Below are 25,796 nucleotides of genomic sequence, written 5' to 3' on the forward strand. Positions count from 1 at the left end.
CCAGGCAACAAGACTAGAGTGGGTTGCCATGCCCTCCTCCAGGGGATGTTCCCAACCCAGGGATCAAACCCAGGTCTCCCTCATTGCAGGCAGATCCTTTACTGTCTGAGCCAGTAGGGAATCGTAAGAAAACTGGAGTGGGTAGCCTATCCGTTCTTCAGGGGGTCTCCCCAACCCAGGAAGTCTCCCACACGTCAGGTGGATTCTGTACCAGCTGATCTACGAGGGAAGCCCCAGGGAGTTTACGAGTCACTATTAAGTCAAACGCCTTACATCTCGGGCATTTATGTACACGGATACGAGTGCTAAGTACAGTATATGTAGCCGTGTTGTGGAATGCTGGGTCAGGGACGGATGCGAGGGCAACGAGAAACCAGCCCTGCTCTCAGGGAACTGAGGGGCTGGGTGGGGTGGCAAGGGGAAGGGGAGGTTAAGTATGAAGGTCAGACATGGCTTGAAGACTCCAACTTCCTTTATGAGACTGAAACAAGCAACAGAGTCTGTGCCACTTGACAAGTGTTGACTTATCCAGGAACCAAGGCCAAATGGAATATGGAAGGAACTTAAGTTGGAATACAGACTCTACTTTATAAGCTGTTACTCTCTGCAAATGCACTTCATAAAAAAAAAAACAACACAAGAGACATCAGATGATCTAAGATTGTCATGATCCTGTGATACTTTTCCCCAATGAAACATTCCAATCTCTTATTTAATACATTTTGACTATTGGGGACTATTTCTTGGTTTGGAGCCCTGTCGCTAATATATCTTCATTTAAGAGATAAAGCATGTAAAAAACTGCTGAGTGTGACAAACCATATAAATGTCAGATGTTTGTTTAAAAATACTAAGCTGCACTGGACCAGGGGTTCTCGTAGTATTGTCTATCTGCCAAATTTAATACTGTTTCATTTACACTTTACCAAATCACACCAAATATGACACAGAGACAATTTGTTTAAGAAAAGTTTTACTAATGTGTTAATATTTCAGCAAAGTTATTGCAACGGGTTGAAAAGGCAGACAGACACACTATTATAGGCTATTATAAAGTAACAAGTCATACAATTAAAATATTACATGGAACTATGGGATTTACTGAATAATTAACAGATCATAAAAGAAATTAAATCTGAAAGGTTAAATCCAGTATTAGCACCTACAACATCTCTGAAAGTAAAACTTTTAACTGTTTCATTCTCTCCTAATACATGTCTTATCCTTCACCCAAAAACAGTGCTCTCAAACCCCGAAGGTGAAGGGTATGGGAAGTCCCCGTGCTAAGAACATACAGCCCAAAAAAGAACTCCAAACAGTGACTCGGGACTTGACACTTTTAGCTGGAAATCACTTATCTTACTGAACTTGAACCAATCATACATGTTTCTGTGCACGGAATACTGTATATGATAAAGTCTATGAATCATAAGGACTGCCATCAGGGAGAGTTAAAAATTAGCAATGTACAGTATTATTCCTATCAAATTTTTTTTTCTCTTAAGTTACATTTATAACAAAACTATAATTAAAATATTTATTACACTTGCTCATTACACGTTCAGGGACACAGCAGGGACATTTGAGTTTGATGGTTTAGCATCCACTTTATTGTGCTTACTTATTTTTATAAGGAACAAGCGACACATACCACATCTTCCCAATGTTTGAGGTGATGCAGTAGTAACAGAATTCTAAAAAAAAACCAAACCTGGAAAATGCATTAAATACTGCTTTAATTAGGAAATGGCTATAATAAAACAAGTAAAATAATACATTATTTTTCCAATGAGCTTCGGTTTGGGAAATTAAACAGCAGAAGTAGATCTTTAAGCTTTGAGTCACAGCAAAACTGGTAGTTCTCTGAAATCTGAGAGATGCGTTAGCAAAACCAGACACAGCCCACCCTTCACCAAAATCCTGGAGAAAAGCATTTCATGAATTTGGGGGAGTAAGACTGAACACTGGCTAGGGCACGACTTGCTGAAGCCCAAGGAATGGTGAGAACCACTGGTGCTGGTGGCAGGTGAGAAATAAACTGTGCTGGGCTGACCAACTGCATATGTTTTTAATGGCTTTGAATGAAAAAGTGAAACGCTTCACTGCATTTTCTCAGAAACTGATCAAAAGATTGCAGAGTCCTACACGATTTGGAGACACAAAGTGGATGCTGAGCGACTAGAGGTCACTCCAGGTGCAGAATTTTAGAAAGTCAGTCCTTGGAGTGAATGGCACCGTGGCTCTGGCAGCAGATACGAAGGAATGATGCTCTGGAGAGGAGGTAGGGGGACGCTCTGCGGTCGGCCGGTGGACAGGTGAGGGTCCCAGCTGGAGGTGGGATCTGCAGTTAGAAGGGGAAGCAAAGGTTTAGAAAGCGACACTGACTGACCTCCCAAGAGCAGCTGCTGTGACCTCCCCGCGTGTGGGCTACACTCCATTAACCCAGACTCTGGCTACTGAGATGCCCATATCTGTCTCATCTGCCGAAGGGGGTCCACGGCTCGAGGGTCCAGAGATCCAAGCCTGAACGTTTGCATCTCTGACCAAGCATGTCTCGAGAGGCAGGACAGCACAGGGGTGCGCGGCCAATCCAGGCCTGGCTGCCTCCTGCCGACCTGCCAGTCTGGGGCCCTGGACAAGTAACTGAAATCCTCTGGGCCTCAGTCCCCTCGTCTGAAACACAGGGATGCCGCCATGGACCTCAGAGGGTGTTGTGAATGATGCGGGCACAAAGGGGGGCCCACAAGCGCTGGGTGTTTTTATTATCACTTCTTTATCATGATAGATTAGTGCTACATTCTGTTTTTTAAGTAAAGAAGACAATCTTAATCTGAAGAGAGAAAACAACCATCAGTTTGTTGGGTAACAAAGGTATCAAAAAAATTCAAACTTTTTTAAAAGGAGCAAGATATTAACACTCTTTTTAAAAAAATAAAGGCCGCCTCCATGATTTGTGTGCTCTTAAGTCATTAATTTTAATTCCCATGTAATGCTTTAAGCTGCAGACACCACGTACGCTTAAGAAAAACGACAGAACTGAATTCATTAGAGAGTTTTCCCCTCTCCTCTAAGACCTCAGCCCACACAGGATCCCGGGTCTGAGGAACACACAGCTCTGAAAACTAAATTACACTGAACGAAAATATTTGCATTCATGAAATTACCACAAGTTCCTAATGTAAATCTCATTTCAAAATTTCACTGTTGTTGAATATTGATAGATTCGTCTCTGGTGTGCAATTGCTCCAAATCCCGCGCCACCTCAGAAAAACAGTGTATTAAAGCAATAAGAGCTGCAAAGTGAGTCATGACAAATGGGTTGTGCCAAAGCAGCGCAGCTGCAACTGATCAAACAAACGTATCCCAGCGGCCGTCACCAAACCCACACGTAGGGCTCCTGGCTGCTTGTCTGAGAAACACCAGTTTGCAAACCGCACGTGAGAAAGTGTGTGAACAGGTAACACCAAGTGCTCCAAAACAGCCTCAGTAAAGACTAAAACACACGGCAGAGCGTGTCATTGTTTAGGTCTGCGTCTTGTAAGAACTCGGGGACACATTCCCTGGCGCTCAGAGAAGGCAGCTATGTATTAACAGCATTCAACAAATGGTACAGGGCAGACAAGATGTTATTTTTAAAAGGTACTGGAAAAGAAACGAAGGGGAAAAGCACTTAGAATAATGTGATGGACTCTCTCTTTCTCCACATCTCTGCTGCTGCATGTACTTACAGGAAGTATGGTGAAAAGACAAGGCTTTATGGTCAATCAGACTCGGGTTGGTAACCCGGGACTCATTAGCTGTGTGACCTGGAGATCATCACTTAGTCTCTTCCTATCTTGGTTTGCTTATCTGTTAAGTGGGGGAAATACTGGGCAGGATTCTCGTGAGAACTGGAAACACGGTCTGTGTAACACCTAGCACACAGCCATGCCCTCAAAACAGCAGCGAGTATCATTACTGTTGCCTTGGGGAGGAGGCTGTCTGCTGTGGTTGAATCTGTTTCTGCGTGGCCTCCTGTGAGTCAGGGACAGCTGCCTGCGGACGCGCTCAGGAAAGCACCGCGGTAGAATTACTACTGGGAGGCAGAGAGTAGGATGGAAACATGCAGAAATCGACCATTTTTTTGGTCACTTAGAAGGCATGGTGGCTTCCAGGTGATTCTTCCCGCACATTCCCACCAGCATTCATCAATTCGTTGCTCAGTTGTTCAACGTCATTATATGGATATGTGAGAACATGAACATTCTAAAGAGAAAGAACATTTATGGTTCTACCCACTGGAGGTAAGGTTTTTTCTAAAGGGCTATGAAGCCACTTAAATACATGAAATATTTAGAATCTCCCTATTCTGAAACGTTTCTTTGGTTATTAAAGCCATTTGTAATGGCTTTAATGACAGGGAAATCTGTCAGGGAAAAAAATGTCAGGGAAATCTCTGATCTGATTTTTATGTGTAAGACCCATGTATTAAAATGTCCAGATAGTTTTGAAATATTAAAATAAGACCGCCCCCAAACCCCCCAAACAAAGTAATAACAAAACCAGTCTGAAAACAACAAACGGGGAAGAAAAAAAATCAGGATTAAACTATCACTTGGGTTAACAGAATTTGGGTTAATGACACATTTTAAATATCAAGTCAGTACAAAGAGTATGCCAGGATTTATGATGCAGGCGAGAAAATGTATGCATCCTACAAAATTACAGAAACGGCACGTAAATCATACAATTCCGTATTTACCTTTAATTCTATGGTTTATCTTCCACTGCTCATGCCTCTGTCTTCGTAAATGGTAATTTCAATCTGAACAGCGTGACTGTTAAGAAAACACACTGGAGAACAGAACACAGAAAAGGGACTACGGAGAGAAGATGGGTGTGATCTGTGCGGACTTGTCTTTACTTAACTTAAAAAAAAAAGTTGTTTTGGCTGCGCCTCGCGGCGTGTGGGACATCTTCGTTCCCCGCGTGAGACTGAACCTGCAACCGCCGACTGGAGGCCGGAGTCTTAACTGCTGGACCGCTAGGAAAGTCCCCCTTGTCTTTACTTATCTTACATTACCATTTACATCATTTTAAATTATTAATAATTATTATTTGCTTTACTTGTTTCAAAACATTAAAAATTTCTCCTGCTTAAGTTAAACAGGGTGTTTTCCACACCTTGCTGAAAAATTCAAGAAATGTAATTGCTTGTGGTATACCACAGAGTTCCTCTCCAGACATTATTTACTTTTTAAAAAAAGAAAAGAATCTGAAAAAGGATACTTTATTGCAGAACTAAGGGGGATGCTCTTAACTGAGCATCCATAGTGAGGTAATGACGTCAGGGGTGCAAAGCACCCTGAAATTGTATGCAAACTTTTTTTTGTGAGAGAGCTCACGACCTCTAAAAGTTTAAGAAACACTGATACAAGTATAATAAAGCCGTTGAAATGCTTATCAGCCGGAAGGCCTGGGATTATCTGACCTAGGTTTTAAAAAAATTTTATTTTACCCAGTTATTTATTTTACTTGTTATCAAGCTAAATTAGTTTTTTTTTTTTGCAATTTTATTTACCAAATTACCAAAATAAACTTCATGATTTTTAAAGTCAACTGCCTCTAAAATATGCAGTTATGTCAAAGGTAATGAAATGATACATCTGGCAGCTGTAACTGATTTCAACGAGTCAGATGAACCCACGGAGCTGCGATTTATTTGGACGACGAGCTCTCTGCGCACTGAGTTCATGCATTTCAAAGGGGCCTTTGGTGCAGCCTCTGCAGCTGAGATGCATGACTCACCCGACTCCCATTATTACTACAAGATGCTGCACAGCCACCAAGACAACGGCAGCCCCAACACTAAATGCTCCAGAGCCCAGCACGATGCCCGGGAAGGAGTTGTGCTGGAGGGAGAGTGTGCCTTCCAGCAGCACAGCCCACAGCAGGTTCGGGAACTGAGGGAAATCCTCTCTTACCCGGGCTGACGGGGCCATCAAATACTCAGACCTCATGATCTGGACTGAAAAGATACAACTCGCAGCCCTCTCTCGATGGGATCTGTCAGGAGGAGGCCTTGTGGGGCATAGATCTTCTCATTCTGCTCTTGAATGTATTTGGAGACTTTCTTCAGGACCTGACCAAAGAGAAACAACACAGCTCTCTTACCAACTTCATCAGATTTTCCTTTTGAGTATTTAGCTGAACTGCAAAATATTCAGGCAGTGGAATTAGTTTTCAAAGCAAGAAATAGGTGTTCACGTGGAGGGACAGCTCTGACTCCATGGCTCATGCCCTGGGTCCCCAACACTCGCCCCCCCAACCCCAGTTCTGAGCACGTCCATACAGCCTAAGTCCAAACAGAGATGCAGCCAGATGGTGGCACGGGAGCCACGCCCCTTCCCTCCGTCCTGGATATGGAGAAATTTGGAGGTGACCATACCCACACGTTACGTGCCTTCCCCTTCCCTACTCGGGAAATGTGTGACATGTGACCTCCTCTAATATCAGGGACAGCTTCTGGCTTTCTCCTGGACACTTGAGAGATGCTTCTCGGGACTTCTCTGCAGTCCAGTGGTCAGGACCCTCGGGTCACTGCTGAGGGCCCATTTGCACGCCTGATCGGGGAACTAAGATCCTACAAACCGTAAGCCATGCCCCCCACCCTCCCCTCCAAAAGAGAAAGAAAGAACTGCTTTCTCCGCTGTACATTTTCATCATTTAAAGTCATAGTACAAAGCGGGCATATAACAAAGGGAGTCCAGTGCATTTAAAACTGAGAAATCTGTGTCCTTCATCAGGCACGTTTGTGCTGGCTGCCATGGAGGTCTGGTGACCAGTGCTCTACATCGTCTCCCGGCCTGCACGGGAGGCTGCTCTGAAGCCTGCTCTTGTGTCCTAGATGGGAACCTCGATTTATAAGTTTAGGATTAAGGTTGTAAAAGTCAAAGCAAACGTAGACAAAAACCAGATAGGATAAAAAGGAACTCCTGGAAATTGCCAAATCTTAAGCTTTAATAAGGGCAATTCTGAGACAGATAACCTAGAAGAAAATAAATCTTAATAGCAATACACAAAATCAAAGAGTCACATGTTTTATTTCAGATTCAAGGTCATTATAATCCTTTGCTGGCTCTAATCTTCAAAGAGGCTTTGATCCAATTCTTTAATTATTGTATGTTTCCTTAAATTCACACTACCAGAATATGATAAAGTCACAGATAAATGTGATCACAACATAAAGGGAAAAAAAGAACTGTATGAAAATAAAGCTGGAAATGAAGAAATTTTATTTAAGTGTGGGTCTATAATGTACCAGAACAAACCAACATATTAGAATGATAAAATGTAGCTGCTTTGGCATAAACTGATTTAGAATTTAAAACTCTATGCTGCTTGTATAATGAAGGACAATAAACAGTCTATTCAGGTTACATCTCTGGGGAATAATACAATCTCATGTTTTACGTTTTTTTAAAAAGAGCATGATATTATTAAAAGAGCCATCTGCAGGGTTATGAAGTAATGTAAGAATACTATTTCTAAAGAAAAGACTTTTTCACCTAATTACCTAAAGTACATATGTCATTCTCCTATTTTCAACTCTCAAAGAATTTGAGCAGTGCCTGGTCTTAATGAGCAAAAAAAAAAAAAAAAATCTCAGTCACTCTCTTTCCACCAGGATTTGTCAATCATGCTGCTGCTGCTAAGTCATTTCAGTTGTGTCCGACTCTGTGCGACCCCACAGACGGCAGCCCACCAGGCTCCCCCATCCCTGGGATTCTCCAGGTAAGAACACTGTCAATCATGCCAAAAGAGGGGAAGCAAGTCACCCACGAAGGTGCCCAATTCAGGATTCTCCCTCTTCTCTCCAATTTCCTTCTGTGCTCACCTGCCAAAGCTGGAAACCGGAGAGCCAGGCTCCTCTTGGCCCGTCCATTTCCACCGGGTGGACACCGAGAAACCCGCCTGCATGGCTGATTTCAAAGAAAGGATTCCTTCACACAGCTCTCCTCCCCTCCTTGAGTGCAGGTTATTAGCAAAGACACAGCCATCCTTTATTCGATTCAAGCAGAACTCTGTCGTGCAAGGCTTTTGTTTAAACTTTGATAACACTCATGGACATTTGGGTTTCAGTTCAGAAAGAAGACAGTCAGTTTTCCTTGGGTGCCAGCTGCAAATCCTCCCATAGCACTGCAGTGAAGGCAGCACCGTGCTAACCCAGACGTGTTGTTAGCAACAGACAGCTCACGGATGTGAGTCAACTCGTACCTCGCTCCTGACAGGACAGAGCACCGTTCTCAGCCTTCAGGAACTCTGTGTTGACATTTTATTTATACTTCACTATTTTTAGTAAATCGTTGTTAAAACAAAGTATAATACCGAACAAAATTATCTCTGTTATCCTCAAACCCGCAATAAAAACCTCAGTTTGTATAGTATTTACAAAGTTAAACACTCAGACTTCAGGAAAGGCTATTGTCCTCTTTGAGAATAAGCCTCTCAAAGCCCTTGAGGAAAGATAACCGAAGTGGGGTTGAGTGAGAGGCCCAGGGGCTTAGTGTTTCCAGAAAGATCTGAGTTCCTCTGACTGTGCTCTTTTCACATAACAGCCCATGGGCAGCAGGGACGCCTCTGGTGGACGAACACACAACTGCTCCTGAAAGAAGAACGTTCCACAGGCCCATTTGTTCCCTGATTAAGCAACGGAGAGGAATAACACTGAAGCCTTTATCTTCATTGTAAATCAATAAATAGCACATTATAGAAAAAAAAAAGCATGATTGTTCTAGTGGGTTTTAAAAGGCCTATTTACAATCTCAAAAAATTTAACCCACATGACAAGGTGTAAGTGTCATTATACTTGGCTTACTGTTTGTAGACTGCAAGTTTTAGTGTTCAAAACGATAAAGATTAAATGACTCAATTTTGTCCCTTCATAAAGTAGAAAATAATAGCGCAGGAATTCCTAAGGGGCAAACTGGAGAGGAGTGGCTGAGTGCTCTAACATTTTTATCATCTTATCAAAAATACAAATACACATTTACAATGTTTTCTTTTAAAAGTACATGGAGATTATATCCTTATTATGAACATTCCAGTTATGTACTTTGCATGATCTAGTTAATTCATGTCCACATTTCTTATATAAAATCACATATTTATAAAATGTGCCATAAATTTGGGTTTCTTGACTAATTTTATTGGGTCTTTATTTGCTTTATAATACTTACTCGGTAAAAGAGACTTTAATTAGACTTGTAAAGTAATACCTTATATGTTACTTATGAACTCAAGTCCATTATTTTCTGATGTTGAGAAGTGCCTTCCAAAATTAATAATCAAAATAATCAAATAATAATAAAAAATATTTTAATTAAGAGTTGCTAAATGTTTTAGTAGATAAAGAAACTAGCAGCTGCTAAAAAAAGATTACTTATACACTTATACACTCGAGGTTAAAAAAAAAAAAAAAAAACCTGTACATGTAAGTGCATATGTATCTGATTAAAACATATATGTACACACACACTAACTTGGTTTTTAAGTCTATCTTAAGAAAACTTTATTTAGCACCTGCCATAAATAAAATAAAGCAATTTATTAATTCAAAGACCCATTATATTTCTTTTTTGGATTTACCTTGTTTTTTTAAACAATGCTGTGTTAATTACTGCTATACAGCAAAGTGATTCAGTTATACATGTACATAACATTCTCTTTCATATTCTGTTTCATGATGGTTTCTTTCCTATGTCTCCTAGTCTACATCTGCTAACACCCACCCCTACTCCTTGGTAACCACCAGTCTAAGACCTGCTTACAATTGAGAACTCAGATTTGGGGAGATGAACTTGTCCATGACTCAAAACTAGGAAATGACCTAGCTGGCACCGAGTGATCAGTCTCTTTATAACTGATGCCAGAGGCAGGTATCTGTACCTATTTTAGCAAAGGCACATGAAAAAATAAGTTAATTAAAATTTCATCAACAAATTCAAAAACTACAGTGAAATAACAATTCAAGCATGTAATATTCCATGAGGCATGAATAAAACACTCTGGAGGAAGTATTTCTGCCTTAAATTGGAACTATTACACGTCTTCGACGGCCACGTGGCATGAGTGTCTTACCTGCACGAGCCCAGCCCTCCCCGCCCACCCCCTCCCGTGGTCAGTGGCTCCCCAGCGCACCCGGCTCCTCCTCCACCACCTCGTCCCCTGAGTCCGAGCACCTCCTGCCGTCCCTGCCGCTCCCTCCCTGCCCAGGCTCTTCTCCTCTCCTGCCTGGACTTCTACGAAGCGTCTTACTTGCACTTTTACACCTTTCTTCCCCAGAGCCAAGAAATCTGTTTAAAATGAAAATCAGATCCTACCACCCTCCTGCTTGAAAAGCTTCAGTGATCCTTCCCTGCGTGGAAATAAAATCTAAGCCTCTCTCCAGGGAGAACACACTCCACGGTGAAGGACGCAGGTCCCCTCACCTCCCCCACCACCTCCGCCCTCCCCTGCTCTGCATGGGGGACCCACGCTCTGCGTGTCCTCCTCCGTCCTCCTGAAAGGCCCCAGGCTCCCCATCCTTCACGTGGCAGCTGAATGTTAGCACTCCAGAGGCCCTTTCTGACCCCCCATCTAAATTAGTCTCTCCAGTTATGTTCTATCCTAGGGAAGCTTGGTTTTTTCTAAGGCATTTATCACAACTTACAATTCTGTGGGTTTTGTTTTCTTAGTATCAGTTTTTACTAGACTTATAAACTCCACAACGTCAGTAACCATGTCTGCCCATTCAGTTATATCCTCTGCATAGTGCTTAGCACATAGTAGATGTTCAATAAATATTAATTGAATGGATCCCGTGTCCCTTCACTCACCAAATGTATCACTAAAGAGGAGCTGCTAAGACAAAACAGACTAAAAGCGGATACGGATCCTTTGTGACTTCTGATGTCGAACGTTAAGCAGGAAAGAAAGTATGTGACATGGAGAAGGACATAAACTGCCTGTGTAGCTCTTTAAATGCTCACCAGGGGATTCACACCAGGATGGTAAGGAAGAACATGGTGGTATGTTCAGCCAACAGCTCAAAAAGCTGGAGCCGCACGTGTCCACTCTCCACCACACGGAGTACAAGACAGCCACCGGGAGACTTCAGCCGGAGAGGGTGTGACACTAAATTCCTTAGAGCCTTCCCTTTCTAAACATGGTCAGAACGGAATGATCCTCTAGGGGTTTACTGTGATTAATGTACATCCATTCATTGAACACACGAGTGCCTCCTACGCCCAAGGCCTCGTGCTAGGCGTCAAGAGGGATACACTGTCCTTGATCGCAAGAAAAACACATACTTGATGGGCAAGTAAGACAGGAATACAAATGCCACATTGCTCAGCAGAGACTGCTTAAGTACCAGAAAACAGATTCCAGTAACGCGCTGTGGGGACAGAGAGGAGAGAAGGAGTCCAATCAGAGAGAGGGCGAAAAGTCAGCTGAGAGCGGGACTGAGGGACTGAGGCGATTCGGACACGGGAAGGGCATCTCAGGTGGAGGAAGGCTTCTCAGAGGGCGCACGCTGAAAGATAAAGTGAGGACGGGGGGAGACAGGCCTGGGAGAGGTGAGCTGGGGGAGGGCTTGAGAAGGCCCCTCATGCTGCAGGAGAGGCACGGCTGTGTTTGACGACACAACAGCTGTTTGGAAATGCAAGAGAAAGGCAGGAAAGAGGCTCTGTGGCTGTGGTGTTGGTCTAGGAGAGATGTCACAAGGGCATAAATCAGGGGGTGGCAGAGGGTGTCATAAAGTTAATGAATGGGGAAATGGAAGACAGCTCGGTCTGACTACTGATACAATTTCCTTCTTCTTGACCCCCTGAAGATGCTGGGTGAAAAAGACAGGGTGCCGCTGAACCAAGTGGGGAGGTGAGGCTTGACTTTCAGACCCCTAAGTTGAGAAGCCAGCAGCTCTGGGTCCAGCAGACAGTTCAAAGGGGAGACAAGCACTCAGGTGGAAGGAGGAGATGGAGGGTACACATTTGGGGAAATAAAAACTCAGCACTCTTCTATGTGTCTGGTCATAGAGGCAACAATAAAATCTGAATTATTATTATTATAAAAGGCCCTTTAAATTTTATAGCAAGTGTCACCATGCAAACATAACCTGTAACAAACCCACATTTTTTTTTTTTAAATGATTGTAAGAGATTGGGAAAACATGGGCAGGCTTACCTTCTCATAATGAGTTTCCATGCACAGGAAGATGGTGTACGCCGTTAGACAAGCCAGGCAGCCTTCCAGATACGACTGGCCCCCAAGCTTCTCGGCCTCGGCATAAAGGTTATTTAGGGTCCGAACTGTTTCTTCAAACTGCTGCCGATCAATCTGTACCGAGAAAAGAATTTTAAAATAAGTTTTGGGAAAAAAAAAAAAAAAGATGAACATGTCACTCCTGCCTGCGATCCCTAAATAGGTCACTGTCTTGTCAATATTTTTATCTGTCGGCAAACAAATTTTCAGGTGATTAAATCTGGATCTAAGTTGCTGAAACTGGTTAGTGTTTGTTTAGTTTCATCTTTCTTTTGGACACTGTGTTATGTCCAAGTTGAAAAGGGTGTCTCCCGATCCTCTATGCTGAATCACAAGTAACTTAATTAAATAACACAGTCCTTCCGGCCCTCCATTCTCCCACACTCCCATTTACAGAGCTCGTACTTTCGGGTATCACCACAGGCAGGTCTTGGAGAAAGGTGAGTAAGACACTGACTTGTCCTCACGGCATTGAGAGTCATGAGTGTAACAGACATGTAACAGTGAAAACACAAGCAGCCAATAGGACACTGCAATTGAGGCGTGCGTGAAGAACGAGGGCACCCAAAGAGGGGCGGCACGCTCCCTCAGCAGGAAGGGCAGGCGATCCTAAATCGTGGTCCCTCAATGCTGGCATCTACTGAGGCCAAAAAGGGGAGGAAGGACACTGTCAGCAGATCAAAAGGGGCAAACTCTGTATGCTTTCCCATCTCTTTTGCAGTAACCACTTGGTTACTAAGAGCTCACACTGGACGAGGCAAAATCGCCCACTCCCGCAGGGCTCTTCTCACCAAGCACGCCTATGACCTTTTTTCTAGTCAGTGACGCCATCACCTCACACGTGTGCTAACACGACCGTCGTATCTCCTTTTCTCCAATGACCTGCTTTCACTTTCTTCTTCCAGTTTCCCTTTCCTTCCTTCTTTTAACAGCACTTTGTCAGTTTCAAATCTCCATGGGAATTTCAGGGCCCAAGGTAGAGCATTTCACCCAATTCTATCATTCTCAGCAGGTAACAAAGCCCAACTTATCTGTCCTTATCCTCAGCCTGCTCTCAGACAGTATCCCCCTTATTCCTAAAACGAATACCCACTTACATATTCTTTCCTTTATGAAGGCTTTACACAGAAACAGACTCAGAAAGAAACTCCAAGAACCTTAATATACACTTTGAGACAGAACATTTCCAAATTCCCAAAACACTTCCAAAATTATGCTCCAAGAACATAATTCTTTGTTAACAGATTATCAACCTTAAGCTATTAGAAAACCTTTAGGTAAGAGGCAGCTGCCTTGTCCTTCATGTGGAAAATGGTGAAGATTCAGTGAGCCAAACGCATGAAAACCTTAAAGTGGTGGTGACTCAACCTGCCTTTCAAAAGGAGCTACTTTAAATTTCCCAGAACAGGAGTGTTTCTGATAGGGGCTGGGTGAGTGGGGACAGAGCTGGGAGCCAGGGCCGCCCCTTGAAGATATGGCGTGTCACTGACGGTCACTTGGGCAACCCGTCAGCATTCCCAGAGCACAGACTGAGAGGAGACCTGCTCAGTGAGCAAGTGTGGATGGGAAACTGTTATCTCCACCTGGTTCTGCCAAAGTTAATGTCTTCTGTTTGTTCATCAGTAAAACCATGAAAGTCCAAACAATTTCAAACACTCGCACTTGATTCATCTACAAAGTTATGATCTGAGAAAGAAACTTCTCTGAATTTTTTATGTTTCTTTGGATAGAATGATTAAAAACCAGGCGATCCAACCCAGAAACTTTTTTTTTTTAAGCCACACCAGGCGGTCTGTGTCATCTCAGTTTCCCGACCAGGGCCTGAACCTGCGTCCCCTGCCTTGGAAGCGCTGAGTCTTAACCACCAGACTGCCAGCAAGTCCCCAACCCAGAAACATTTGATTTCTTTCCGATTTGGAATTACAGATCCCACCAGAAACACTAATTCTTAAAAGTTATTCCACGACTGCACTGCTTTACAGGATGGAAGCAAATCATAAACCATTTAAAAATTTTTTTTAAAAATCCAAGGTGAAGATTAAAAAAAAAAAAATAGTTGAAAAAAAAAAACAGATGGGCGTTCCTTGGCAGTCCAGTGGTTAGGTTTTGGCACTTTCACTGCCGAGGGCCCCAGTTCAATCCCGGGGCAGGGAACTAAGATCCTGCGTGCTGTGCAGCGTGGCCAAAAAAAAAAAAATAGTTAAAAAAAAAAGTTAAGAGCTTCTTGGAAAGATTTGAAAAAAATGCATGACAGGCGGCAGTAAAGGCAAGGACACACAAAACGAAGGGCCCTGCAGGGCGACCGCCGGCCTCGCGCTCACGCCCCGCAGGCTCCATGAGGCGCGGCCGTCCGCGCCCCTCTGGGTGCCTGGACACCGACACAGCAGCTACACTGACACCTGGAGGCTTGTCAAGTTAGAGCTGCTTGGACCAATAAGCAGTGGATGTCTGAATGGAAACAGGAGTCGGGCTCATCTGCCAGAATTTTTGTTTCATGTTGAACTACCTGCCGAAAGCATCAGGCTGAAGCTTGTCAAAGGTAACGAGTCAAAGGTAATTTCTACTGACCAGCTGTAGAGACATAGTTTTAAAGGGATGCAGGGAACAAATGCCTCAATTATAGCTCGCTCACTCCTCTTTCTGCCCACACCAACGGTTCCTAAGATGTCTGCATGCTGGCTAAAGTTAAGAATCGAGCTTTAAAGAAATGTCCTGGCGACAAAGCGCTTACACATCAAAGTATTATGTTCTCAGAGGCAGTGAGAAAGTAAACTTGTTAACACACAGAACTTGTTCTTACTCTCAAATTAAAGGGTACAAATGTGTGTGTGTTTAATGCTTTAAAGTCATACAAAACTGCTGGATGTTTATTTCTCCCTCTATTACATTGCCAAGTACGACGTTCTCACAAAGGGAAACTCAGCCTCAGTGGCAGCGCAATCAGTACAATTTCTAGGTTAAGCAGTAGAGAAACAAAGAGAGAAACCTTTCAATTTTCCATCAAACAAAGCAAGGAAAATTTAAACCTGTAATTTAAATTTAATCTCAACACACTTTAAAAAAAAAAAAATCAAAGCTTTCTCAAACAGTTTCAAGTATAAGCTAGTGTTTTAACCCAAACATTTAAAAAGAAAGAAAAAAAAAATTCAAGGGTAGCTCAGCTGATAAAGAATCTGTCTGTAATGCAGGAGATCTCGGTTCAATTCCTGGATTGGGAAGATCCCCTGGAGAAGGGATAGGCTACCCACTCCAGTATTCCTGGAATTCCCTAGTGGCTCAGATGGTAAAGAATCTGTCTGCAAAGTGGGACACCTGGGTTCAATCCCTGGGTTGGGAAGAGTCTCTGGAGAAGGAAATGGTAACCCACTCCAGTATTCTTGTCTGGAGAATCCCCGTGGACAGAGAAGCCTGGCGGGCTACAGTCCATGGGGTCGCGAAGTCTGACTGAGCGACTAAGTGCACACACACATAGTACTCAGAATCACAAGTGGTGCTGGGCTACACGAAGTCAGAGAAACGGAGGGACTCCAGAATGTGGCAAGCGCGACTTCCTATAGCCATCCATGGAGTACTGTCACTGCACCGTTTCTGTATTCAGACCATAAAATAAAGGTTCCACCACACACAGAGTTGAAGGCTCAAGTCTGATTCTGCATAAATAGACTTGGCTCAATTATGAGCTGGAAGTTTGACTTTTAAATCCTTTAAACAAAGCATCAAGTGACATCCAAATAAGTGTGGGGCAAAAGAGTTGTTTACATTCTGATCTGAAAGCACATAAACAGTATTAAGTCAGAGTTTCCCTAAGAGACTTAAAAGTGAAACATTTGATCTATTTCATATAAGTACTAAAAAAGCCTGTTAATTATAATGCTAAATTATTTTACAAACCACATTCAGTAGCTCTAGCCAACAGGCAACTTGCTCAATTTCTATCTTTTCAAACCACCATGGAGGTGTCCAGCTAGTGTCAGGCTGAGTTATCTCATAACATGGCAACAATAAACTGCAACAATTACAGGACATTTCATAAACAAACTAATCTACAAATCATCTTTATAAGGTGTGCTGGGTCCTTAATTTGCATTTAAAGAAACATACTTGGGCCACTAACCTGCTGAGGGTTCTAAATCAAGCCAAAGCACACTGTCATTGATCTTTGTTGATTTTCCCACCTTGGCAATCAGGTAGAACGACCTACCCCCCACAAGCTAATTTTACATGACTGCTGCACATTGCTCCAGTACATACTCATCGCCACCTACCTACTCCATGGCCAGCACTTCACATCTCCACACCCATGCCCAATCACCCCTGACTCCCTCACCCTCTTGTCAAAGAGAAAAGAACCACAAAACCTGCTCCCATCTAACCAGAAGCTGACCTCTGAGCAGGAAACAGGTTCACCTTACAAACCTCAAGACCAAACAGTCTGTCTTTGGAGTATGAACACACCTAGGCACAAGAAAACACACACATAGTCTCACTTCGCTGCACCTTTACAGTAAGATCCAATGACCATTATTATTCTTTTTATTAAGTCTGAAGAAAGGAGAAACACCCCTTCCTGCGCCCAAGACCGTCCAGAGGACCCACATTCTGATGACAGTTCTGGCCCACAGGCCAACAAAGTCGGCTCCCAGCGATAATCAGCATAAGGAACTAGTTGAGGGCCTCGTTCTGAGATATTTTTCTGTCCAGACCCATGCACTACTCTGTGTTTCTCAAGGTTCGGAAAAGGCCTGTCTGCGCTGCCCAGCACAGCACCGAATAATAAACCAGCACAAGCGGCCGGACGTTCGTCACTCGAATGATGGTGATCTTTGCGTGGTGAGGTTGGAGAATGCAGCTTACACAACACGCCGAGGTGGGTGGCCTGGAGGGTCAGGAATCAAGTGCCTCATCACTGTGGTCACTAACCCGGGGTGGGGTGGGGTGGGGAGGACAGCAGCGTAACGATTCCGGCCCTGGCCATCATCAGGTCATCCGGCCCAGAGGCTTGGCCTCATTCCTCCTGCTCCCGACCCCGGGTCTTGCTTACCAGACCCCTCCTGGCACAGCCCTGGCCCAGGCCCCAGCTGTGCCCGGCCCCTCCCAGACCCGCACTCCGCCGCCGCCCCGGCCGAGCGCAGGTGCTGGGAGCCCGGCCGCGTACCCGGTTCTCCAGCTCCGCGGGGAACTTGGTCTGGAACTGGCAGCGGGTGCCACTGCTGTAGTCTCGCTGAATGAAGACCTTCCCGGACACCGGCGCCTGCTGCGGCCTCATGGCGAGGACAGGACGGGCCGCGCTGCGGGTTCGGGGGACACCAACCACGGTCATACCCCCGGCCTGGACCCAGGACTCCGGCCCGCCAGCCCCGCAGACCCGCCCAGCGCCCAGAGCGGCCCAAGACCTCCCGGCCCCACTCCCCTTCACCCATGCTGGCACCACGGCCCTTCAGCTCCCTCCCCGGCCCAGGCCCCGCGCCCCCCCACAGCCCGGTTCGGCCCGGGAAACACGAACCCGCCTCCTCTGCCCTCCAGCTGCTGTCGCAACGCCTACGCCTCCACTTACGTCCTGCCGCAAAAGGCCTCTTCCTCCCCAACACCTCCCCGCCCCTCTGCTCGAACACCTACCTCAAGTCTAGGGCCCACCCTCTCCTCCGGCCGTAAAGCAATCCTGTTGAGACTGCGCGCTACCGTGCGGGGACGCGCTGTGGGCGGGGCCAGCGAGGACTCCGCCCCCCGCCCTGCCCGTAGGAGTCCGGCTGGAAGGAAGAGGCAGGGCGGGGCTGCGGGGCGGGTCCGGGGGCGGGTCCTCAGACCCGGGAGGCGGAACTGCGGGCCCTGTGGGCGGGGCCGCAGGATCCGCTGGGCCTGGCGGCGGGGAGAACCTTGCAGACTGAGCTCATCAGAGGATACTTGGCCTGTAGGCTGGGGATTTCTGTCCTGTGTCATTTCCCTGCTGTGTCATTTCCTCATTCGTCGTGCGGACAGAGTTTCTAATCACTGACTGAAAGGTTTTATTTTCGCTTTTGATTGGAACTCTCAGTTTACGCGTGAGAAACCACTCAACCGTACAAAACAAACTGCTCACACGCATCCCCTCCTCCAGCTTTCCTGGAGGTGTTGTCTTTTCCTTCCACCCCAAAGATTTTCATCTAGCACCCCAGCCTCTGCCCCTCAGGTGACCTGACAGGCTTGTGTGAGCCCTTGGTGCCCTCCCCGAGCTCAGCATACCTTTGCAAGGCAACCACAGAAGGCCCTGGTGTGCCTGGCTGATACACTATTCCACCTTATCCTCTGTTTTGCTTTCCCAGGTTTCAGTTACCACCTGTCCCCCCAGTCAACTTCAGTCTGAAAAGATGAAATGGAAGTTTCCAGAAATAAACAATTCATGTTTTAAATTGTGTGCCTATTCAGTTCAGTCATTCAGTCCTGTCCGACTCTTTGCAACCCCATGGAATGCAACGTGCCAGGCTTCCCTGTCCATCACCGACTCTAGGGCTTGTTCACATTCATGTCCATTAAGTTGGAGATGTCATCCAACCATCTCATCCTCTGTCGTCCCCTTCTCCTCCCGCCCTCAATCTTTCCCAGCATCAGGGTCTTTTCAAATGAGTCAGTTCTTCACATCAGGTGGCCAAAGTATTGGAGTTTCAGCTTCAGCATCTGTCCTTCCAATGAATATTCAGGACTGATTTCCTTTAGGATGGACTGGTTGGATCTCCTTGCAGGCCAATGGACTCTGAAGAGTCTTCTCCAACACCACAGTTCAAAAGTATCAATTCTTTGGTACTCAGCTTTCTTTATAGTCCAACTCTCACATCCATACATGACCACTGGAAAAACCATAGCCTTGACTAGATGGACCTTTGTTGGCAAAGTAGTGTCTGCTTTTTAATATGCTCTCTAGGTTGGTCATAACTTTCCTTCCAAGGAGTAAGCGTCTTTTAATTTCATGGCTGCAATCACCATCCACAGTAATTTTGGAGCCCAAAAAATAAAGTCAGCCACTGTTTCTACTGTTTCCCCATCTTTGTTTTCTGAATGTTGAGTTTTAAGCCAACTTTTTCCACTCTCCTCTTTCACTTTCATCAAGAGGCTCCTTAGTTCTTCACTTTCTGCCATAAGGGTGGTGTCATCTGCATATCTGAGGCTATTGATATTCCTCCCAGCAGTCTTGATTCCAACTTGTGCTTTGTCTAGCCTGGCGTTTCTCATTATGTACTCTGCATAGAAGTTAAATAAGCAGGGTGACAATATACAGCCTTGATGTACCCCTTTCCCGATTTAGCGTGATGAAATCTCTTGCTGTTGGCTCCATCTCTTTGGGATTTCCCAATCACTCACCTCTACCGCTGACATCCAGTCACTGACACAATCGTGATCCAGGGTTACCTGAAACAGACGATCCTCTGACCTAGTGTCAGAAGTTAATACAGCCTAAGGCTATATCACAATGCCTAGGTCATTCACCTCACTTCCTCTCCTCACATAGGCACTTTGCACTTTATCGTCTCGCATGATCACAGGAGAAGGGTGAATATAGTACAATAAGATATTCTGAGAGACCACATTCACATAGTTTTCATTACAATATACTATCATTGTTCTATTATTATTAGTTGGGGCTTCTTTGGTGGCTCAGGTGGTAAAGAATCTGCCTGCAGTGCGGGAGACCCAGGTTCGATTCCTAGGTCAGGAAGATCCCCTAGAGAAGGGAATGGCAACCCACTTCAGTATTCTTGCCTGGAGAAATCCACAGACAGAGGAGTCTAACGGGCTTTGGGGTCACAAAGAGTTGGACATGTGGACATGACTGAGAATTGAACACTTTCACTTTCATTATTATTAGTCATTGTTGTTAATCTCTTACTGAGCCTAATTTATAATCTAAACTTTATCATAGGTATGGGTGTGTAGGTAAAAACAGTATATGTGGGGTCTGGTACTACCTTCAGTTTCGAATGTCCACAGAGGGTCTTGGAATGGATCCCCTTGGGTAAGGGGGACCACTGTATAACTTGTTAGCACCACTCTCTAATACTGTCTAATATATATTTAAATATTTCTCCTACTGTATTTTAAAAACAGCTTTCAGTTCAGTTCAGTTGCTCAGTCGTGTCTGACTCTTTAAGATCCCATGGACTGTAGCATGCCAGGCCTCCCTGTCCATCACCAACTCCCGAAGTTTACTCAAACTCATGTCCATCCAGTCGGTGATGCCAGTCAACCATCTCATCCTCTGTCGTCCCCTTCTCCTCCCACCTTCAATCTTTCCCAGCATCAGGGTCTTTCCCAATGAGTCAGTTCTTTGCATCAGGTGGCCAAAGTATTGGAGTTTCAGCTTTAACAACAGTCCTTCCAATGAATATTCAGGACTGATTTTTTTTAGGATGGACTGGTTGGATCTCCTTGAAGTGCAAGGGACTCTCAAGAGTCTTCTCCAACGCCACAGTTCAAAAGCGTCAATTCTTCAGCGCTCAGTTTTCTTTATGGTTCAACTCTCACATCCATACATGACTACTGGAAAAACCATAACTTTGACTGGACAGACTTTTGTTGGCAAACTAATATCTCTGCTTTTTAATATGCTGTCTAGGTTGGTCATAACTTTTCTTCCAAGTTAGGGAAGAATAAATAGCATACAATAAACTGGAGGTATTTAAAACAGACAAATTGAAAAGTTCTAACTTACCAACTGTGTATACAGCTGTGAAACCATCGCCTTAATCAAGATAGGGAACATTCATCGCTTTCAAAATGTTCCTGGAGTTCCTTTGTAATCCCTCCTTCCGGCCCCTCCCCAGTCTCTTTCCCCAGGCAGTGATTTGGTCCCATAGTTCAGCAGTCCCCAAGCCCTTGTTGAGAACCAGGCTGCACAGCAGGAAGTGAGCTTCATCTGCTGCTCCCCATCACTGGCATTACTGCCTGAAGCATCTGCCCCCACTCCAGTCCACGGACAAATTGTCTTGCATGAAACCGGTCCTTGGTGCCAAAAAGGTTGGGGACCGCAGCCTCAGTTTGCATTTTCTTGAATTTCATACGAAATGAAATTTCACTTCCTACAGTGTGTACTTTTTGTCTGGCTTCTTTCACATATGCTAATTATTCTGTAATTCACCTGTTGTGTTGTCAAGAATTCATTCCTCTTTGTTGCTGGATCACATTCCATTGTAAGAAAACATTGTGTGGATAGCTTGTTATTCATTCTTCTGTTGATAGGCATTTGAGTTGCTTCCTGTTTTTGTCTATTACATGTGAAGCTGCTGTTGGACATTCGCCTGCAAGTCTTTGTATAGATGCATGTCTTCATTTCTCTTGCGTAAACACCTAGGAATAGAATATCTGGATCGTGGATAAGTACATGTTTAACTTTTCAGGAAACTGCCAAACTGTTATCCAAAGTTGGTTGTATCATTTTACATCCCCACCAGCAGTGGATGAGAGTTTCGGTTTCTCCACATCCTTGCCAACACTTGGGTTGTGGTATCTCCTTGTGGTTATAACTTTAGTTTTTCTCTGACTAATGATTCTGAACATCTTTTCATGTATTTATTTGCCATCCATACATCTTTTTTAATGATGTATCTGTTCAGATCTTTTGCCATTCTTTACTTGTGGCTGTTTTCCTATTATTGAGTTTTAAGAGTTATTTATATATTTTAGAGAAGCGTCTTACATCAGACATATGGTTTGCAGTCATTTCCCCCGTATTCTGCGGCTTGCCTTTCTCGTCTCTTAACACATCCATGGGTTTGGGGGGAGTAGGCTGTGGACATCCTGAGGAGGGCACTACTCTGCCTACCACTGATATGGAGTGAAGTTCATTTTTTCCTTCCATATGGTTATCTAATTGTTCTAGCACCATTCCGTGGAAAGACTCTCCTTTCTCCTTTCTCTCCTTTCTCCACTGCATTGCCTTTGTGTTAAAAATCAGTCTTTTTCAAATATTGTATATTAACACATATATGTGGAATCTGGGAAAATGGTACTGATAAACCTATATGCAGGGCAGGAATAGAGACACAGATGTAGAGAAGAGACTTGTAGACACTGTGTGGGAAGCAGAGGGTGGGACGAACCGAGAGAGTAGCACTGAAACATATATACTGCTGCATGTGACATAGATAGCCAGTGGGAAGTTTCTATATACACAGGGAGTCCAACCTGGTACTCTTTGACAACCTAGAGGGGTGGGATGGGGCGGAGGGTGGAGGAAAGGTTCAAGAAGGAGGGGACATGTGTACATTTATGGCTGATTTGCGTGGTTGTATGGCAGAAGCCAACCGAACTTTGTAAAGCAATTATCCTCCAATTAAAAACAAATCAGTTGTGTGTGTGCCTGTGTGGTACTGGATTTTGTATTCTGGTCCATCATCTGATCTCGTTGTACATTAAATGGCTATTAGTGTTTGTCTATGATGTTAATGCTTCCTTACTGACTCAGTAAGATCTCTTGGGAGTTGCTTTCCCACATACTCAATATTTATAGTTGGGAACACCTAAAACAGGCACAATAGTCTCCACCTTCAAACCTCAGTTTAGTGGCGTAAGCAAAGAAAAGAGTTTTTGTACATCGTGTAAAAGGGTAATATTTTTGGAACTATTTCTCGGTGAGCCTGCCTGAGGGAAAGCACAACTCAGCTCTTGACACTGGGAAAGAAGAATCTGGTTGAGAGAGGAATTAAAGGACAATATGTCAAACTGAATGTCTACCCTCCTCCACACACTCATGCGTCTGTACTCTTTCAAAAAGAGCCTGCTGGGGGAGGGTAGGAGGTGTGGGGAGATATCCAGGATGGCAGAGCAGGGCAACTTGATCATTGCTTCTCAAGATTTAGACCGGAAGTCTCTCAGCATTAAACCGGCCACCAGAGCAAAGCAGGTGTTACAAGTGCTGGATAAGAGATGGCCAAGGCTGGTGGGCCAGAGTTGGTATTCCAAGTCTCCTGTTCTGGGTCTGCGCCTGTGACTGGGGGAAAGTCCTTTGTGGAAATGCCCAGAGATCCAGGCACATGGAAGAAGCCTGGGATGGGGATGAAGAGGCTGCAAAGTATGAGAGCCTTTGGCTGGGCAGGCAGTCTTCCACATTCCTGCCAGCGTGATTCTGCAAAGAACTGTGTGTGACCAGCCATATCTTGGCAATTAGCAGTGCAAGATGCCCAGAGACTAGGCAGGGCAAGCTAGAGGATGCCAGAGCAAGAACCCAGCTCTCCTTCCCCCAAGGCAGAGTGTTAGGCAAACCCCTCTAGATCTTGGATTTCTTCCAGGAGAAGGAGGAACTCATAGTTGACTGCACTTCAAACCCAACCCAGGTGGGAAAACATACTTGGAAGGGAAGTTTTCATGAAGAGACAACTTTAAGATTTACTCCTACTCTTGTTACAAAGTAGGAATAAAGAGAATAAAGAGAAAATAAACTTTTATTTCTTTAAACCACCTATCACAGCCTCTAAATTTTGCCTCTTACAGCCAGCACTGTAAAGTTATTCCCAAAGATGTAAAATCTGATCGTCCGTGTGAATAGGAGTTAGCTGGGAGAGGTGGGCTTTTTCCTACCCTTGTTTTTGGTACCAATAAAGAAGGCTAAGCACTGAAGAATTGATGCTTTCCAATTGTGGTGCTGGAGAGGACTCTTGAGAGTCCCTTGGACTGCAAGGAGATCCAACCAGTCCATCCTAAAGGACATCAGTCCTGAATATTCATTGGAAGGACTGATGTTGAAGCTGAAACTCCAATACTTTGGCCACCTGATGAGAAGAACTGACTCATTGGAAAAGACCCTGATGCTGGGAAAGATTGAAGGTGAGAGGAGAAGGGGATGACATAGGATGAGATGGTTGGATGGCATCACCAACTCGGTGGACATGAGGGTGAGCAAACTCTGGGAGATGGTGAAGGACAGAGGAGCCTGGTGTGCTGCAGTCCATGGGGCGGCAAAGAGTCGGACACGACTTAGCGACTGAACAACAACATTGGGGTTGAAGTTCTATCTAACTAAATTAAGCTGTTCCTAGTATCCACAGGGAATTGTCTCAAAATCCATGGATACTCAAGTCTCTTACATAAAATGGTGTGGTACAGCTGGCCCTCTGTGTCTGCGGGTACCACAGATTGGTGGAATCCAAGGATGCAGAATCCAGGAATATGGAGGGCCCACTGTATTTACTCAGATAAAAGTGTGACCATGGAATTGCTCTTCTCCCACTGAGAATGATTAAGACTCAATTGATGTACTTTTACTGAGTGTCTCCCAAGCTGTGTTTCTGCCTTGATGCACCGGATGGGCGACAATCACATTGATGAAACACTTCCACAGACATGCCTAGACAAAGACTGGGGTACAGAGAAAGATTTCCATTTCTATCAGTCTTCATTCTCTTCCTCCTTCCTTTACTTTTCTTCCTCCTTCTTCTCCTCCTCCTTTTTTTCTCCCCCTTTCTTCCTTCTTTGGTTGTTTTTCTACTGGTGGTAATGCTGTTGTTTAGTTGTTAAACTGTGTCTGACTCTTTTGCGACCCTATAGACTGTAGCCCGCCAGGCTCCTCTGTCCATGGGATTCTCCAGGCAAGAATACTGGAGTGGGTTGCCATTTCCTTCCCCAGGAGATCTTCCTGACCCAGGGATCAAAACCGTATCTCCTGCACTGCAGGCAGATTCTTTACTGCTGAGCCACACAGGAAAGCCCTGTTGGTAATGAGTGGCTTAGAATGACCCCAACCTAGTCTCTGTTCAGCATATTTTGGAATTCTGTAGCCTGGGTCGGGAAGATCTCTGGAGTGGGGAATGGCAACTTGCTCCAGAATTTTTGCCTGGAGAATTTCATGCACAGAGGAGCCTCTGGGGCCACAGTTCAAGGGGTTGCAAAGAGTCGGACATGATTGAGTGGCTGAGTACAGCAGCAGCACGACTAATACATGCTCAATTTGAGCTATCAAAGAAACCTACAACCATGGCATGGAAATGCCCTTGAAAAATTATCTACAGACTTTCCTGGCAGTCTAGTGATTAGTACTTGGCTGTTTCCTGGCCGTGGGCCTGGGTTCAATTCCTGGTTGAGAAACCAAGATCTACAGGCTGCATGCTATGGCAATAAAAAGAAAAGAAGGAAAATGATCTAAACAATTCCCTTGCCTTGTGGCAGACACACCAATGGTAGACTTCTAAGGACTTCAGGAAATAGTTCACAACCTTTCACACAGTGACCTTTTAACATCTAATCCTTCCGATTCAAGCTGGCTTTCTGCAAATTCTCAGTGGTCATAGTCAAAGGGTTGCACTGTCTGCCCTAGGAGGTTCGCACAGGGGGCCCGCTGTGGGTGGGGTGTGAGTCGGTGACCTGTGAGGAGGACTAAGGGTGCCCAGGTCCCAGCTGCGGAAACCCACTGCTGACGCTCCCCGCAGCTCACCAACAGGCTTCCTAATGGGTCCGCATCCCTCTGACGTCCTCCAAGGGCCCTGGCCGCTTCTGTCTCCTGGGTGGGGTTTGACACAGCTGGGGAAACCTGGCGCTTACTACCTTCACACTTT

General features: G+C 44.8%; 1 protein-coding gene across 1 annotated transcript; it reads right to left on the bottom strand.

Annotated features, from left to right (window-relative positions):
- Positions 1 to 956: 956 nt before the first annotated feature.
- GOLGA7 (golgin A7) lies at positions 957 to 17,894 on the bottom strand. Its single transcript, XM_005899834.3, has 6 exons — positions 17,786 to 17,894; positions 17,438 to 17,570; positions 12,205 to 12,357; positions 6,020 to 6,121; positions 4,742 to 4,804; positions 957 to 2,341 (listed from the first exon to the last, which is right to left on the bottom strand). The coding sequence occupies exons 2-5, from the start codon at positions 17,546 to 17,548 to the stop codon at positions 4,757 to 4,759; spliced, it is 414 nt and encodes a 137-aa protein (XP_005899896.2). The 5' UTR covers positions 17,549 to 17,570; positions 17,786 to 17,894; the 3' UTR covers positions 957 to 2,341; positions 4,742 to 4,756.
- Between the last annotated feature and the right edge of the window lie 7,902 nt (positions 17,895 to 25,796).

Source organism: Bos mutus, chromosome 27, assembly GCF_027580195.1.
Source record: "Bos mutus isolate GX-2022 chromosome 27, NWIPB_WYAK_1.1, whole genome shotgun sequence".
In the NCBI taxonomy this organism is placed as follows: Eukaryota; Metazoa; Chordata; class Mammalia; order Artiodactyla; family Bovidae; genus Bos; species Bos mutus.